The 19,013-nt window shown below is 41.9% G+C and overlaps 1 protein-coding gene across 2 annotated transcripts in view; it reads right to left on the reverse strand.

The window, feature by feature from the left end:
* The window catches only part of cpt1a2b (carnitine palmitoyltransferase 1A2b), a 73,403-nt gene that overhangs the window by 30,149 nt on the left and 24,241 nt on the right, over positions 1-19,013 (reverse strand). For both annotated transcript variants that reach the window (XM_084571530.1, XM_084571531.1), the window contains 4 exons: positions 17,994-18,189; positions 13,060-13,248; positions 10,564-10,669; positions 9,698-9,814 (listed from right to left, as the gene is read on the reverse strand). In XM_084571530.1, coding sequence (XP_084427656.1) covers positions 9,698-9,814; positions 10,564-10,669; positions 13,060-13,248; positions 17,994-18,189 — 608 coding nt within the window. The remainder of the gene's footprint in view (positions 1-9,697; positions 9,815-10,563; positions 10,670-13,059; positions 13,249-17,993; positions 18,190-19,013) is intronic.

The following is a 19,013-nucleotide window of genomic DNA, read 5'->3' on the forward strand; positions in this document are numbered from 1 at the left end:
TTAGCCCCGTGCAAAGTTGCCCACCACATCACAAAACGCGAATAAAACCTGCGCGACATCCCAGTGAAGGATTTGGAAATTGTTTTATGTTGTCGCAGATGTTATGTCAGCTCATTTTATCAATCTGTTTTGATGATAAGGTGTTGAATGCTGGTGCCAGCATCCAGCGACTGGTGCCAGCAACCCTCCCATGACAGAAGATAATTGAGAACCACTGCTTTAATTTAAAATGCTGCAAATATCCTGCTGTGAAACCCTCCAGCCATCATGTAGGCAGTCTGCTGGTGGTCTGATCAAAGATGGCAACGTCATGATTAAGAAAAATATATCATTGAGTATTCAGATGTAAGTTCCGCCAATTTAGAGGTGTAGTCACAGAATAAACAATATCTGATGGAAATAAATCACACGGCCGAGTACCTTCACAGACATAGTTAATGGCATTATTTGCGTACTCATATCAGTCCTCAGTATTGGCAAGGGCTCAAATGCAGGTACTGCGTCCCTACTTGTATCCGGATTTCTAGTCAGTGAAGAGTTTCAAGTCCTTAAGCGCCATGCTGGGAGTCATACGACAGTCAGAGATATAAGATTGCCGACTATTGCAGTCTGGAGGAAGTGATACTACACTAAACAGACAAAGACAGTCGACAGAGCAGCGTAGGCAGTGATTTCCGGTTAATAGTGGTTGGAAAATTCTGACATTGTGACGCTTTGTCTCCACCGTAGAGAATGATGTGGGCAGATACTTTGCACGAACTGTCCAGAATAAACTTGGCACACTGAGCTGCAGCACAGAGCCCATAGCTTGTCTCAGGCCACTCTTCTCTGGCTACTACCCAAAATGGCCCGAGTGGCTCCGCAACTGCCCGGTGCCAGCCACCACAGTACTCAAGGTCTGGCGCACTTCTTGCAATAATCAGCGTCAAGTGGTTTTAAGTGGCAGTAAATTCTGCAGGTTCAACTCAGTTTCAGGGTTTAAAACGGCCGAGTATCAACAAACGGCCATTTCAAACGTGTGCAGAAACCTGGGAAACGTGTGTTCCTTGCTTCTGCAGCTTGGGGGAGGTGATTAGGAAGGAAAATATTTTTCTTTCCTCTCTTTCAGGATACCAGAGGGTGTCCAAAATATTTTGGACATTCCCGCTGCAAATGAAAGGAATGTGTGTGCGCACAGTATGCAAGATGAAAAATGGAATGATGGACCAAAGGAAACGACAGCGGTATAAAAGACAGACGAAAATGTGGCTCATGACATCTGTGAAGCGGTTCCAGCGATCAGGATGTTCATTAAAGTCTAGTATTAAGCACATGCAGTATTACACCGACGTGGACGGTGGAAAACAAATCTCCACCAGTTCTGCTTTAGAAAATGACTCGGCATGTTGCTCACCCTGACTGATCAATCCTGACCTACTTGTCTGCGTTGCTCAAGAAACTAAATTGTTGGCGCTGTAGTCCCCGTGCACTGCCACACCTCTGCAAAAAAGGAAGGCCGAATTGGGTCCAAAATCCTTCAATTGTTTCCAACTTCCGCTGACATTCAATTGACATTTTGGTAGCTGCTACTTGCGGTGATCTTTGCATCTTAAATTATCCCCGAGATAACTGGAGTTGTTTCTGTTTGTGACTGAAATTGATCTTCCTCAAAGGTTATTTGCGAAGGAAATAAGTTCATTGTGCTGTAATGCGTAGCGGTTTGGCTTCTGTTCACCTCCCGCTGCGTCCACGCGGCAAGAAGGAACGCTAACCGCAGGTTCTTCATTCCAGCTGCCAAAAGGTTGCACAATTCCAGCCTGAGTCAAAAAATAACCCACCTGTTTTTTGATTGCACTGCCTTATATTGAACAAATCGCTACCTCACCGTCTCATGGTTGTTAGAGTTTTAGCAATTATTTATTTGCAAAGTTTTCCATCCACCACAGTGTAAATACAGAATGTCTTTATATTTCTGTTTCTCTATATATTTTTCAGAGTGTCATTTGTTATTTTTTGTATATTTTTGCCAAACTGTGACATGGAAATACCATACGTGGGACCAATAAACATGTCTTATATCTCTATTCCACAAAGGCACCAGGTTATCTGGCGCCAAGTTAACAATGCATCAGGCATAACATTATGACCACCTTCCTAATATTGTGTAGGTCTCCCTTATGCCTCCAAAAACAGTTGTGACTCATCAGAGAATGGACATGGGCCTTTTGAGTGTGTCCTGTGGTGTCTGGGAACAGGATGTTGCTAGTGGGGGGGGGGGGGGGCCTTTAGGTGCTATGGGTTGATGGGGGAGGGGCCTCTGTGGATCATCCCACAGATACTTGATCAGTTTGGGATCTAGTGAATTTGGAATTTTGAGTTGCTTCTAAAGCATTTTTGTGTGTGTGCATACTGCTGTGGATGGCTGCTGCCATCAAGGAGTGTGTGTGTGTGTGTGTGTGTGTGTGTGAATGGCTGGTCGGTGTAGGTGTGGAATAAACAAAAACACAAGTCACGCTCTGCTCGGCCTGAAATTTGGTCTCCATGGTGACTTCAGCCTCTTCAGTGAACTCTGTGACATGGTAAATGAAAGGTGCGGACGTGTTAATGATTAAATGTGGTGCCTTGCATCAATAATTATAATAGTAATAACAATAATTAATCCTTTAATTTATCCCCGAGTATTGAAGGAAATTCTCTTCTTCCCTTTAGTGATGGTAGCCATCATCTCAGGACTTAAATGTAATAAAATCTATACTGCTTCTATCTTGACTTACTTTAAGATTATAGGTGAATGTTGAGCTGGAGACAGAGCAAGCGGAGAATCATTGACTACAGGAGTTACAGGAGTAACCTGAAACAACCCCTGCATGCACGCTATGATCTGAAGATAACGAAGCAACACACACACACACAGACACACTACGGGACAATATTTAAATTAGTTTGTCTGTTATGAATCTGTAAGCCATTCGGGAGGTTTAATACGCGCCTCACCTCTCGAGTCTCTTTGAGTCTGCGTCTAAATTTCCCCGTGGCAAAATCACTGACTTACATTTTAATATTTTTCCATTAATCTTACAAAATTATTCCCAATGACCTCTTCTTTTTATTTTATGTCTTGTCTTTCTCTCAGCTGCGGTGCTTCTGGCAGCGTAGCTTAGGCATTAGAGCCTTTTTCCAATCATATTTTAGCCATCGCGTGTTGCCGGAGTCAAAAGAATTCCGTCTGGGCCTTCACAATGAAAACTGCAGGCGGCTGAAGCTTTAAACACCTTATAATGACACTGTTCCTTTAATAAATCACACCTGAAGTTCGTATTCTTAGGCCTTCTCTGTGGCCTACGGTGGCGTCAGTGTTTTCGCGTCCTCCAATTGGAGCCGCTCCGTTTAAGCCAAGCTAGCGGTTCATGTCCATCTGTTGCGAGCTGTACAAGCAAATCGTCCCCGTTAACGTTTTGACAGCTATTTTTTGAATTCACGATGGCGGAAGGAGGAGAGGCTATTGATGTGGTTGCAGATCTTCTTAGAAAGACATTTCACAGCGGACTTTGAAGGAAAGTCCACCCAACCCCTGGAGCTAGCTAGCCTGACCCAGTCGGGGAAACTTTCAGGTCAGCAACTATTAGCGCTACCCTTGGCTGACTTGGTAAATGAATTATATTTACATCTTTTATGTATATTTTTCCCATTTTATTGGGCCGACATTGATGCTTCTGTTGGATTTGACTTTTGAGTGAGGACTTTCCTTCAAAGTCCGCCCAATCCCCGGAGCTAGCTAGCCTGACCCAGTCGGGGAAACTTTCAGGTCAGCAACTATGAGCGCTACCCTTGGTTGACTTGGTAAATGAATTATATTTACATCTTTTATGTATATTTTTGCCATTTTATTGGGCCGACATTGACGCTTCTGTTGGATTTGATGTATGTGGCGCTGGTGCGACTTTGTGAAATGTTCTAAGCGAGTTTCTTGCTTTAGTAATGGCATTCATCTCGCTCCTGTTTTATTGCATATCCCCATGATGTTGATAATTCCGATAGCAGTGGCGCAATAACAATCTATTAAAAGGTGTTTGGAATAAGGCTGGGGGTTATTGAAGGGTCCCTTCATATGAGCTGGGTTCTGCTCAAGGTTTCTTCCTGTTAAAAGGGAGTTTTTCCTTCCCACCGTCGCCTTCAGGCTTGCTCTGGGGGTTTTAGCCCGGGTTTTGTAAAGCGTGAGGGTTTGTGAGACGATTTATATTGTTATCGTTGCTATCGTTTTATTGCTGTTCAATAAAATTGAATTGAACTGAATTGGTGGAACATGCACAGCCCGGCATCGGAATACAAAACGGAAGAGGCTTGCATTTAAGGTTAGACAGCTGCTCTGAACAGCGACTGCTAAAAGAACTGTGCAATTATTTATCATAGTCTGTGTTCGAGTAGCTGGTGTGTGTGTGGATACGTTCCCAGTTTATTTATCACTACTAGTAGGAGCCAACTTTCAGTTTTGGTTTGATTAATGGGAAAAAAAACAAAAAAAAAAAAACTACGAGATCTGGTTTGAGTCTGGTTTTTTATCTTAATCGAACCAGAGAAGCTCTTTCAGTGACAGGTTGTATGCAGGGTTCGACAGTGCGAGCACCTCGTCGCAAATGCTAGTAAAAATAGTTCAGTGCGAATAGTGAAATGCAATTAGTAGCACTTGTGCGACTACCGAATTTTACCGTTCAATAAATGTTTTATGATGTGTTGCTGACGTTTGGAGGTTGTGGCTGGTTGTGCACTTGAATGCAGCCTCAGCTGAAAAAATACGTGATTTACACGTAGTGAGCGTGCTTGGCGACGTGCTGCGGAAGACGGTTAAAGGCAGAGGGAGTATCTATGGCAGGGGTGCTCATTACGTCGATCGCGATCGACCGGTAGATCTCGAAGGTAGTGCGGGTAGATCGCGTGCCATTGAAATTTTAGTCTAAAACATTCATCCGTTGCAACTCCAAAACAAACAGCAAGACAAACGTTCATCTTTACTTATTTTTTACTTTATATTTGCAACATACCCTCAGTTCAGCGGCATAAATCCACAGCCACGCACAACTTCAACAACAATCAACAATCAAGACTACCGTCTTTCTTAAAGAGACAGCGCTATTTTTCTAAAGGTGCAGTGCACCAATTTTTCTTGATAAAAGTAAAAGCAAAGATGGATAGAGCTTTTAACACTGTAGCAACAATTAATATGACAATTAATGTGAAAGTACAGGTTTAATGCTGACTGGCAGAAAACATTCCTGTGGCTCCTTTACGAAAACGAATTATTGTAAGTACTGCAAAGCGCAGAAGCAAGCAGCTGGAAAGTCCGTTTATGTCACAGGCAACGCGAACTTCAAACGAGATAATTTAGTGAAACACAGTAAATCACATAGGCATTGTGAACCCTGCCTGCTGTATGAATGTTCTATGTGATAACACAGGCCAAATAAGCTTAAGTCTGTTGTCAGTACTACAGTATTATTCTCTGCACTTTTTGGAGAATTTTACTTGCTGTTTTGATACCGTCTCAGTTGCACTGTGCACATTTGCACCTATAAATAACTGACAATACATGAGTTGTTACAGTATTATTCTCTCTACACTCTGTAGAGAATATAACTAAAACTTAAAAAGCTATGAATTTATTTGTTTTGCTTATAAATGCCTCCTCGTTGACCTCATATCACTTTATTAAAGAAAAACACATTATTTGGTTACTTTTCATCGTGCCCCTAAAATTATTTGTGTGCTACTAGATTTTTCAACTTAGTAGCACACGTGCTACTTGGGAAAATGCTAAGCGTCAAGCCCTGGTTGTATGTACCCTGCGAGGAAACAACTGGACTGTGGTTGCTCTGCTACTACACATATTTTTTTATACAGCATTGACTATTTAACGTTGCTCCCGAAAGCATCACTTCCTCCGTCCCCTCCCCACACGCTGGGCGCTCAGGTGCTCTGTGCTGAATTTAACCCAACGGAGAAATGAGACATTACTGTTGGGAGTTCGTCAAAACCTGAAGGAAGAGACTCCAAACGTAACGTGAGCTAGCTAAACTCAAAGAGCTAGCTAGAACAGTTAAATTTGCTAATAATTTATTTAACCTTACATAAATTTGTCGATAGAAAGTCACGTCTCAACGGCATTTTGTTTAGTATTCATGTATACGAACTGCACAGGCTGCCGCTAATTGTCGCCAAATCCAAAACTGGAAATGGCAATTTAATGATGAACTGTAAAAAAAGGCACGACCTTATTCCATGTGCAGACATTTCATTAACTCCGGATTTTCAGAGTGTGAGGTGTGGTATAAACCTTTCATTGGTTTTTAATAATCCTTTCTGGGTGCATTTAGGACGGAGGTTGCGCTAGACTTTTTCGTCATTTTGACTGACAGGTTCATAAAAATCCCGTCATAATCTATTTTTACCCGTCACTTTAATTTTTTAAAATGATAATGACATATTCAATAGCATTTAAATAAAAAATAAAAAAGTTTGGGACACATCTTGTTCGTACTCGGACCGGGACTGCTAGCGCTAAGCTCTTATGGCACTGTATTGTTGAAGTGCTTCGGTGGTATGCAAATTGTATATATGTCTACGGTTAGCCGAGCTCTGACGTGTGCATCAGTGTAATCGGTGTACCAGGAAATCGTGCACTGACAAAAGTTCCGCGATGTTTGGAACGCAAACTGCGATTAGAGACGAGAGCCAATTAATAACATCACTCGCCACCAAGTGGTCAGGGGTGTGAATTGCAATCTGTCAAAATGACAGGTGGCCTTCAGATTTTTCCATCACAGTTTAAAAAAAAAAAAAAAAAAGGGTCAATGACGGAAAATATTCGGTTAAAAATCACATGACCAGTTTACGACGATGTAGCAGCAAGACGAAGTCTCACTGAGACTCCATTTCAATTTGTGTATAAAGTGCTAACTTCAGCCTATATACCAGTTTTTAAATGGTGCTGATAGGCCAAGTGAAATATGGCATGCTTTTTCCTGAATATTGTCACTATGTTTGGTGCGCGTTTAGCACAGGAAGATACGGTGAAAAGGAAAACGCTAGCAAGAGGAGAGCACTAGCCGGCTTCAGGTGATCGAGAAAAAAAAAGAAAACAAAAAAAAAAAACATGACACCCTCTTTCCTATTGGTGGAAAAATGCATCACATCAGCCAATCAGAAAATTATATGGTAATGGTTGATAAGGAAGAGTGAATTTTGTGGGAGTGACGCTATATACAATGTATGGAGTGACGACGGTGAAAGAGAGAGAGAAGCAAGTTTTGAGATTTGAGACATTTGTGACTTTACTTATTTACGTACCTTACTTATTAGACATTACTTATTGTGACGCCTGATAGTTTTGCAAATGGTTGTAAATAGTTGTAAATAACTTTGTTGTTTGCTAAATTTTTATATAAACTTTTGAAATTTACAGTTTAGATTGCATTCTAAGTTATAAAAATGGTTCGTTAAATATGGTTGTGGTTTTCACCGTGAAAAATCTAGGTTTTTCCTACTTGGATTTTATGTTTTTAGTGTGGTTTTAGGTCCACTGTGTTAAAACAGTATGTCAGAATGAAAAAATAACTGTAAAATCACACATGTGAGGTTTTGCTGAAAAGAATGACACCCAACAAGGCAAGGTAAACTGTTTTTAAGATGAAAAATAATGGTATAACCAAAAGTATTAAAAAACGGCCAATTATACTATAGACCCCAGAGGGTTAACGCGACCACTGATCTAGGATAAACAATATTCAAGTGAGCCATGTTTCAGAAATGGGCCCTTCTGTCGGTCAGAGAAACATGGTCGAAGCCAAACAACGCCGTCTGAATCAATGTGGGAAAATATATTTTTCCAATGGAATGGTAATGTTTTTGGAAGGAACATGACTTCAGCCAGCCTGAAGAAATAACCTGGCAGGACTCTTGGCTGCAGGACTGCTCAAGTGGGCTGGTTGCATGTCAGCGTTTCCCACACATAAACGAATCTGTGGCGCCACAGATTCAACTTTTGTCACTTGCTTTGGACCCTGCGGTTTATACAACGAATCATGGATTTTTACAGCTAACGGTCACCAGGGGCGAACTATCATGGAAGCGCAAGAGCGAGACAGACAGTTCGCGCCAGGTAACGAGAGCAAAACAAACCAAGTGAGTCCAAATGCAGTACGACAGCTGCTTTTAAGTTAAAGGCGATCGATCTGACTGACTTTTCTGGTATAGTAGGCTGGTTATTTTGATACAGTAAACGGCCGTGCTACTGCACCTTTACTGCTGTGTTGGCTGTTTTCGAAAAAGATGCTGGTTATTTTGTTGAGCAGCCGGGTTACTGCACTTTTGCTGCCGTGTTACAGGCAAGCACTTTTACAAACAAATTAAATTTAGCCATTTAACGTTATTGCCTCATCAAGCGTTGTAAGCTTTGTTTTTTGGTATAGCTACTGCACTACTACGGTACTATGACTGCAGGAAGCGCGCTAGGAGCGCACCGTTGTATTATTTGTGCACTGCACGAATGCTGTTTGTAATGTCAAATGTGTGAAAGTTTGATCGATTGATTGATTGTTTGATTGTTTGATTGAAAGATTTATTGTGTTTCTCAAATGTAAATAAATGGGACGCTTTGCATTTCCAAACAGTCATTTCTGTCCCGACAATCCCCTCCGTGGTAGAAGAAACCCTTACGGTAATTAAACATTAAAACACCAGCGGCTTAGGGTGCTGCTTGTAGTCGGATGCGGCTTGTAGTCGGGTTCGGTTTATATATGGAACAATCTGCATTTTCCACAAAATTTAACTGGTGCGGCCTATATTCAGGTGCGCCTTATAGTCCGGAAATTACGGTATATATAGGGTGTTAAAATTAATGTAATAAAGTTCTGTGTAACCAATTATTAACTGTTTTTTTAATTATTAAGCTTTAGGAATTAGGAACCCCCCCCCCCCCCCATCGGTCAGACACAGGGCAGTCCTCATGCACATACCCTATCCAATACCCCCCCCCCCCCCCACACATTACTTTCAAATCTGTGGGAAACACTGCATGTCATACGCAGCCCTGCATAGTCTTATGATGTGTGGCAACGAGTACTGACTGTTAGAGAATAATTTCTCTTCCCTATGGATAGTTTGTGTGGTTAATGTTAGATTACTGTTGGGGTCAGTTATCTGCCCTATTTTCTCTTTGAGGAAAATGCCAAGGCCATGGTCCCTCTTTTGGCGCCTTCCATCTCACTGTCTGGCTGTCTACAGGCACAGCTGTAGAGTTGGATGATAACGTCCTCCATCACTGTCTGACAATTTGTATTTCCTAGTTGGTGTGAGTCCTTATCTTCATGTTTATGTATAATAGCCAATGGGATATTGACACATCTCCCCTTTGCTGCCTCAGTCCACCTTTCTAGTATAAGAATCTGAGTTCACCGTTTGTCCCTTAGAATTGAGGTGGACTCATGCACTTATGATGACGAAGCTTCTGTTCTCCTCGTATACGGGCCTAAATAAACTCCTTCAGGCAATAAGACATACAGGACTCTGGTGCTTCTTCTTCTTCATCGGCATCACCATAAATTCCTCCCTAACACTGACAGTGCAAGTAAAATATACTATATTTCAGACTGCTGCGTGGTAATAACTACAGACATAATGAGTGAGTGTGGGGACACGAATACAAAATCCCACCGTGGGGTCGTACCTCTGAGGGAATATCCCAGGCAAGCCTCTGAGGGTAGGGTAGAGAGAGGTCCACTGTGCCTTTACAGTGACCGTCCTCATTGTAGCCCAGCTGGAAGGCATCTGTGGCCAATGTGTACTGGAAAAACAAATGAAGGGAAATTAGTCTAAAACCATTAACCTTAAGGAGCTACCCTCACCACACTATATCAGCGTTGACAGTGCTTATACCTGTTTATTTGACTTAATGCAGTCGCGGAGTTATAACGCCAACGCTATATCATATTAACCAATCTAAAGCCAACCTTTAAAATGGAATTATTACCTCTCAGTTCTGTAGTAATTCTAAACTGGACAAAGACAAATGACAGTAGCTGTTTAAGCAGCTTTAATCAAGCGTAAGCCAAAGCATATTTTCAGAAAGAACTTAGTTTTCTCATCGTCTAGTAACATCTGTCAATACCCAACGCCCCATGTCGCTACGGATCAACGCATTTCATGTTCTGTGCTTTATTTCCAGGTCAACCACTGACACTTGCAAAGAAACACAGACACATGGGGGAGGGTGGAACTTCTGGAAGCTTAAGATGAAGATTGACCAATCTGGGAATTTCCACTCAGCTCACACAGATGTTTCAAATCTTTATACTATGTCCCCCATACTGAGTTTACGTTTTTTTAATGCATCATTAAACAGGCTCCAGCAGCTGTGGGAATGTCCACAGCTATGTGGCTATATAATGTCCTGGGCTGCCCTTTGTCTCTGCTGCTGTCCATTCTGTAAACACAGCCACTTCTTGGCAATGCATCTCCCCCACTGGCAAGATTTCTTAACAGACCGTGCAATAGATCCGTCTTTTGAAATATAAAAACGAAAGCAACACGCACCTCCCAGAGGTGAGCCACTGTTGGTGCATCGGCCCAGGAGTGCTCTGCATTCAGCCCGCTCTTCCCATTCTTGTAGATCACAATGGAGAACGATTTATCAAACCACCTGAGCGATGAAGGATGAGGAAGAAAAAGCAAAATTTAAAAAAAAGAAAAGATAAGGAATGTGAAAATACCCTAAGTGATGAAACAGGAACATAAAAACAGTCATGTAATGAGTGGTGAGTATTTTTTGTTCTATGGGTCAAATTCAACCACAGCTGTAATCTCTGGGGCTGGAAGAGGAAGCCAACGTGAAAGTGCCAAAAACTGCAGTTCTACTAATAGCCACTTGAGGCTAGCGCCAAAAGTGAGTCAATCCCCATAGAGCACAAGTCTGTATGGGGGTTAATCTTTACATAACTCACTCATATAGATTTTTTCACGGCTTACAGTTACGCATAATTAATGGCGCGATCTCTTCGAGTGACCTCTCCCTGGGCTCCAGTCATGCTCCACCTTTTTTTGCCCATTCTTGAATTAATCTGGGGGCTAGATGGCAACAGCCGGAGTCACAACACTGAGCTTCAAAACCACTGGAGGGTTCATCAAATTTTATATTCAGTCAGTGGGGTAGCTATGTAGCTAGCTTGCATGTTGGTAGACAATACTTGCCACCTTTGTAATGGAAATCTCCTCAAGAGTTAGCATGGCTTTGCCAAGATGGTGACAGTCAGAGCAACCACACTGTGCTTCAAAACCACCCTATCAGCTATGGGTAATGTCGTAGAGGGTTCGTTGATCTTTATTTTCAGTCAGTGAAGTGGCTATATAGCTAGCTTGGATGTTGGTAGACAATACTTGCCACCTTAATAACAGAAATATGCTCAGGAGTTAGTCTGGCCTTGCCAAGATGGTGACAGCCAGAGCAACCACACTGAGCTTCAAAACCACTCTTTTAACCTATGGGTAACATCATGGTAACACCATCTTTATTTTCAGTCATTGGGGTAGCTATGTGGCTAGCTTGCATGTTGGTAGACAATACTTGCCACCTTAGTAACAGAAATATGCTCAGGAGTAAGTCGGGCAAGATGCCAAGATGGCGACAGTGAGAGCCACCACACTAGCTCTTCAGTAAAGCTAAGGGTTACGTCAAGAATGGTTCTTCCCAAGTTTGGATAACATGTTCACTGTGGCAATGCAGGTTTATTTGCAGTGACATCTATCTTGCTGTAGCACTGTCTCGTAACATGCTAACTTTTGCTAATGAACACAATGATTAGCTAAGACTAATGGGAATGGGAATAAGTTCAGGAATGGTCAACCGAAGCCCTGGAGGTAGACCTTTGATTTTCATACCAGACTTACTTAAGGGCAACCTATTCTATAAGACATTTTCCAGAAATGATAAATGTCCAGGACATCTAATATATCCTGTGGACCTCTGACTTTGCTTCTTCAGCAACTACTGGTCACAGTGCCAAGCTCTTAAATTACTAAATCCTCATAACGTTGCAGGTTAAGGGTCAAGAAGATCCTGGAACAGCCCAGTCACCCCGGACACTCTGTCTTCTCCCTACCAGGCCGGCGTGTCCGCTGCGTGAGGACAAAGACTAAGAGGCTGAATAAGAGCTTCTATCCACATGCCATCCGTCTGCTCAGCTCTGAGCCTTAAACTGGACCTAAATACCACTGCACGTTAGTCACATAGCCGTTTTCAAACACTGTAAATGTGTATGTGTATTTACACAAGCTACCCCCTTTAAGTTTACAGTCTATATTTTATATTACATTCTATTACCGTTTTACTGTAGTACCTTTTTTACTACTGGCTGCAGGTACAAAAATACATTTCAATGTACTTTGTATAACTGTGCATGTGACAAAACAAAACTTATCTTATCTTAGATTGCTGCTGCTGCTCTCAAGATTTAGAGAGGGTCAAAAAGGTGACAGTAAAAGAGGGAGTGAAACCGGATTGTATCACTGTCTGACGAAAACCCCACGCAGTGCTAAATTACAGGATTCAAACTGTCTTACACTATTAAGCAGAAAAGGAATAAAATATTATTTCAGATTGGGAAATATGTCTATTGAGTGCTTAACTATTTTTGTGGGTTTAAAAAAAACCCAGATGTGATCTGAACACGCGGCTTTAATAGTAACAGGATGAAGTCAGAAAGACTTGGTGGCAGACATGCTGCTGCAACTGGAAAACCCAACGGAAAGGATCCAGACGATACAAAATATTCTCCCACTCACTGACGGCGTGTCTGCAGCTCTGCGATGGGCTTTTAGGGGGAATCAACAAATGCTCGTGGAACCTACATGGGAGTTAAAGCATCTGGGTATTCATCATTTGCTTTTGTTTGTCTTGGCTGGAAAGACAGTTTGCTGCCCGTTTGACTGTTCCTTACAACACAGACTTGGTGGTATTTAATCAATCTGATTTATGCAGCCAAATGACAGCCTCCCCCGCCCCCATGCACTCCCTTTCCTCCGTAACCTCCACACCTGTCATAGCATTTCCCATGGAGCAGAGACTTGGCGTAGCGGTCCAAGTTTCCCACTGGATCGTCTCCTCTCATGCCTTGCTCTTCGTCGTCCAAAGTCACAAAGAAGGCGGCCCTCTCAATGACATCAAGTGATCGCTTGTTGATGCCGGAGCTGAAGTGCTGCTTCCTCATCCGAGACCAAGGAACCCTAGGAAGGAGCAGACACACAGATCTTAAGGATGAGGCACTAACGGCTCAATATCGGATGCTTTCAAGATATTTCTCAGCTGGCCTCAAATTACGTGCAGAAAGTATCAGAGAGGGTACAGAGAGTTCATGACGGCGGAAACCGCAGATCTTGCTTTATCTGCGAGATGACACATTAAATTACATCTGAAATATTGTCCTTGTTGACGTATCTCAACAAGGAGCTGATAAAAAAACAAAACAAAAAAAGCACATCCTCCCTTTGTCCTATTACTCCAAGTACGTTTTCCATCCAAGGCAATCTAAGGACATCTAATGCAAATATAAAACATCAAATTTAGTTTGAATGAAGTTCACAACCTCAAAGGACAAAATTAGCTCATGGGAAAACGCATTAGGCAATATTTTTCCATTTAGCTTTCCAAATCTGCACACATCTGCATAAAAATTCTTAGAAGGGAACTCAAGTGTGAAGCTCATTGTAAATGTAAATCAAACTAGTTCTTCTGATGAATGGCAACGCTTGATTGCCCATCAAGTGGATTTGAGTGTGGTTACATGCTATTTGGATTTAATTATGGGACAACAGAACAGCCCTACAACTAATAAGAGCAACATATGTTTCTTGACAAATGCCGTAGTTGCTGTCAAGTGTTTGTCCATGAAGTTATTTCAGGATATTAAAATCTAAACATCTCGTCCTGTTCTCCAGCCCCCGGCCCTCCTTTGCCAAGGGGGGCTTCCTTGGCAAAGGAAGAGAGAAAAGAGGAGTGGGAGGAGGAAGACGAAAATGAGGGAAAAAGTAGGGAGGAGGAGGACGAGGAAGTGGAAAGAAGGGGGAAGACGTAAAGGAGGAGCAGAAGGATGAAAATGAGAAAGATGCAAGAGGGAGAAGAATGGGGAGGAGGAAGAGGAGAAGAAGAAAGTGTGAAAATTACTCACAAGACTTTAAACTGCCATTTTTCAATAAAAGTAACAGCTATTGCCAATTTGTCCACTAGGGGGTGCACTATTTCACTAAGAGTGGCTGAGGTAACGCGACACTGAGACCCAGAACTTAACAGCAGGTGGCAGCAGTGCGCAGACATCGCAGTTATTTTTCTTAAAAGATTTCAGATTGTTCATAAAATGTTTCGTAAAAGGATAGTTCATTAAATCTAAACATTTATATCATAATAATTGAACCCTTAATGGTTCCGCAGTTGGAGCAGTGGGCAGCAGCCTCTAAGGACTGCGCCCAGGGATCAATAAAACAATAATAAGAAGAAGTTTTATTGTCATTGTCCAGTGAAAAACAATGAAATACAGTTTGGCAGCTCTTCGGTTCCAGAGCAATAAAAAAAGGTAAAGATAAAAAAAAAAACAATGAATATAATTGTTACACTGAGGAAGGAAAAACCAGCAGCATTTTAAATCAGTAACCAATACTGCAAATGGTATCCAAGTTAGTGCCCCTGAACTGAAATGAGTTTGACAACCCTGATTTATAAGGGTAAACAGTTACGGAAGTTTAATGATGATTAGAAATATCATGTCAAGGCAGTGTTGCAAAGTCCGCTTATTATACGCGACTTTGGAATTTGTTTTTCCGTAAAGTCGCTTACAAATATTGGTAGTCGCGTGTCGTCCAAGATAAGCCCAGTAAATGCTATTCAGAATTTGTCCACTAGGGGCCGCACTGTATATAAGCAGATATTTTCTATATATCATTTAAACGTATGAGTTTGTCTTGCCTGTTCCATCTGCCCCTCCCCTTTGCCTATGCACACTTCTAATTGGCTCTGACCCAGATGGCAACGAATACTAGCCAATCAGAGGCAGAGCCAGTGAGTGACATTTAAATGAAAATACGCGCGAATGATGGTGGACTTTAGGAGAGTTTTTGGGGAAAACAAAATGCCTGGGACAGAGTGGGCGAAATATGAGAAGAAATATAACGACTGGGAGAAAGAGAAAATTCCCAAAGCTCAGGGAGGAGAAAAATAAACTGTGCACCGTGGGTACAGTTGTGCAAAACTGCGCACATAGATACCAACAATCGGTACCCACAGTTGCATATATACATGCTTATTTATTTTTCTCCCCCTGGGACCTAGGGGGGCTCCGTAGAAAAGTCACTTGTCTTGGGCCTGTTTTCACAAGGCCTGGTTGCTTATTTGTCTCGTGAGATCTGGCAACGCTGCCTCAAGGTTGTAAGCTTCTGTTAACTAGTCCATGTAGTAGTAGTAGTAGTAACAGTAGTCCATTTTTATGTGTGTTAAGACATTTGTGTGACTTGTGTTTTTTTTTTTTTGTTTTTTTTTTTACGGACAAGATCCATTTCCTGTCAAGATTTGAGGGGAAAAAAAGAAAGGGTTTTAGTTTTGCTTTGGATAAATGTGCAGCTGTTTCTCAGTGGTTATTAAATCTGAGTTAAAACAGATGCTGGGTTGACAAGGCCTGAGTGTCTGTGTCGCAGTTCAAATTACGTTTACGTCATTTATACGCTGGTAAAGACAAGATGAAGGGAGCAACAAGAAGAAGCCTGTTCAACACACGAGAGGATAAAGAAGAAAGAAGGAGGCATGTCCACACATCTACACACCATGCCAAATGCCCTTTAGCCATTGGGGTAATTACAGTCATTTCCGTAAGTCCATCAAAGAGGAGAATTTCTTTATATTTCTGTCCCTTCAGTGATAATAAATGACCAATACGGAACCTTCTGGTGACACCTCCTATCTTGCTCACGTTAAGGCCTTTGAAGCACGGCGCTTAGATAGCAAGCTGGAAATCAGTGTTTCAAAAAGAAAGGAGTTGTTTATCTGCACAAAATGTGATCTGACAGTAGTGCCGGGTTCACGTGATGATTAAATACCTTGGCACAGTTCTGGACTGCCAGATAAACATCTCTGAAAACACAGACTTTGTTTTTAAGAAAAGTTCACAGCGGCTTTACCTTCAGAGAAGACTGAGCTGTCTTGCGGTCAGTCCACTGATTCTGTAACTTGTGTATACTGCACACATAGATAGTGTCCTGACGCACATTTATACCGAAAGGATGGGGAGGAAAGTTGAGAGAATCCTGGCAGATGACTCACATCCTCTTTTTATTAAGTTTGAACTTTTGAAGTCTGGGAGGCATTATAGACCCCCTATGACCAAGGTTTTTTTTTAAAAAAGTCTTTGATGACCTGCATGAAACTGCACACAGATAGCACCCAAGATGACAGGTACAAGGAAACAAGAAATATACGGAGGACAGGATGGACTCTTATCAGACCATATATGGAGAAATTAGTAATGCTAACTCAGCGGATTAGGGACAGAAAGGCCTCCAGCCAGACCATGCATGGATGTAAGGTAAGGCAGGTTGTTTTTTAAAAAGCCACCAGCAAGATGAGGCAAAAACAACTGTGGCACACGGAGGATAAAGGTTGTGCTAGAAAGAAGACCTTGTATGGTAGGAAAAGATGAGTATTTCCAAGAGAAATGTCTATTAAAAAAGGGGGCTGAGTCCAACCGCTGTGTGTAAATAAAGCGCAAAAAGGTGTATAAACCGTTGCACAATACCACAAAATCAGTCCGACCTCGCATGGTAGCCTGAACTGACTCTGGTTTATTTCTTTTGCATCAAACTCTGATCGTCTTCAGTGATTCTTTTTGACTTCGAAGATACCAGATACTGGTACCGGATACCAGTAGATTCCAGTCTAATCTAGACTGCATGTCAACTTGGAGAGATATAAGCTGATACCTGGCACTAGTCTGAACCTCAACTATTTTTTCAACACGCCTCACTCAAACACTCATTTCCCCTTTCGCTTTCCATCCTTTCCGGCCTTGTTTGTGTAGAGTACAACAGAATGAATGCACTCTTTCCTGCATTCACAGACATTCACTGACAATGTATTGGTTTTTTGTTTTCTTTGACATGAGGAATTCAAAAATTAAACCTGGTCTGTGTACAACACAAAAAAAAAAAAAATAAATCGTACTTCACGCTCCACTGATTGCTGGAGAAACTCTGGTTATCAAGAAGCCTGTCATTGGCAAATATTTTGGCAATGACCATTAATAATTCATCTCTGGTGAAATGTCCATACAGAATATAAAAAAAAAATCATACACCAGAACTAGTTCAAAACAATTCATGAAATGTTTATAGAGGAAAGGCCAGGAAACTAGATTTCATGAAATTCTGAAGAAGTGGAGTAAACATATTTAGGCCGAGACGCCCTTACTTTGTTTAACTTTTAGTTCGGGCGCCAAAATCAGCCCAACTGGGTCTCAAGAGGGTTGGACCAGTAAGCCAATAAGACAATAAGCCTTAAATCATGACGACTACACTCGTTTCCCTTTGTTTTAGTGCAAAAAATAAGTATAAGCACATAATAAGTACAATAAGTGTAAGTACATAATGAAAATGTTTCTCAGTGTTGTGTTATTTCACAACTCTGACTAGAGAAGGGCGACCACTAGTGGACAAATTCGGAATCGGTGACAATTTTATATAAAAAAACAAAACAAAAAAACAATTGCAGTTAACGTCTTTTATGTAATTTTTTCAGTTTTTGCAAAATTCATGCCTGGTTTTGAGCCAATTTAAGCCAATTTGAGGGTGACTCTCATTCGTAAAGATAATGTAAAGATATTTATGTCAACCAAACATATATATGTTTTTTGAGGTCCTGTGTTTGTGTCTTTAAAAACTTCAAACGTAGAGAACAGAAGCTCTTGAAAACAAGCATGCCCTATTGTTCCCACCTGTCACCAGCCGTGAGCGCTCCCAGCTTTTCCTCTCCAGGAAACGGAGGTGAAGTGTCATCAATGATCTTCTGGATCTGGAACTCGATCTCCCTTGGGGTCAACAGCCTCCCGGCCTGGTACACCCACAAGCGGAAAAAGCGGCCCTTGTGGTAGACTGCCACAAACTCACTATCCTGCCAGTGCTGGAGCACATCTGTGGAAAAAACCATATCATTGTCATCTGTGTTTTAACAAATGCACTTGGGATGGGGGAATAACATGAGATCCAGGCAGCTGGCAGACAAACCGGGAATTAACCTACTTTTTTTTTAGCATTTTTCAGCTCATCTGTCATGGGACACAATGACTTCAATGATGTATTTTGTGCAGATAAGTTTGTTGGGTTTCGAATTCACTCAGTGTAAAAGGTTAGGGCTAGGGTAAGATAAGAACATGTTCGTGTGTGTGTTCTTGCACAGTTATCTTTCCGAAGACCAGTTTGAGTTTTAAGCCACCGGAGTGAGGACATTAGTACAAAGGGAGGACATACCAGCCAATCCTCACTTCTTCATGAGGCTGTTTGAGGGTTATGATAACACTTAGGTTAGAGCAGGGCTGCCCAATTTGGGGCCCGCGGGCCAAAGTTGGCCCGCGACTGATTATTTTTGGCCCGCGGCCCATGCTCATATTTTTAATAATTAAATTATTATTATTGTCCCACTGCCAGCAGTCGGAATATCTCTTTTAATGTTTATTTATTGTTGCACTTCCTCTCCTGACCACAACTTAGCATTGTGTTACATTGGGGGTAGGGTGGCACTGTTTAGCTCCCGTCAGCTCAAATCCGGCCGGAAGCCCATGACCAGAGAGTGAGAAGATACTGGGATGGAGAGCATGGGCTCAATCATAGACATGGGCCCTCTAGTATATACAGTCAATGGCTCCAGGGTGAATCTGCCTTCAGCCGTCGACTTCCAGGCTGCTCAGCCTGGGAGGCTGCACAAGCTCCACCCTCAACAACAATCAGCACAACCAATC

This window comes from Chelon labrosus, assembly GCF_963514085.1.
Source record: "Chelon labrosus genome assembly, chromosome: 21".
Classification (NCBI taxonomy): Eukaryota; Metazoa; Chordata; class Actinopteri; order Mugiliformes; family Mugilidae; genus Chelon; species Chelon labrosus.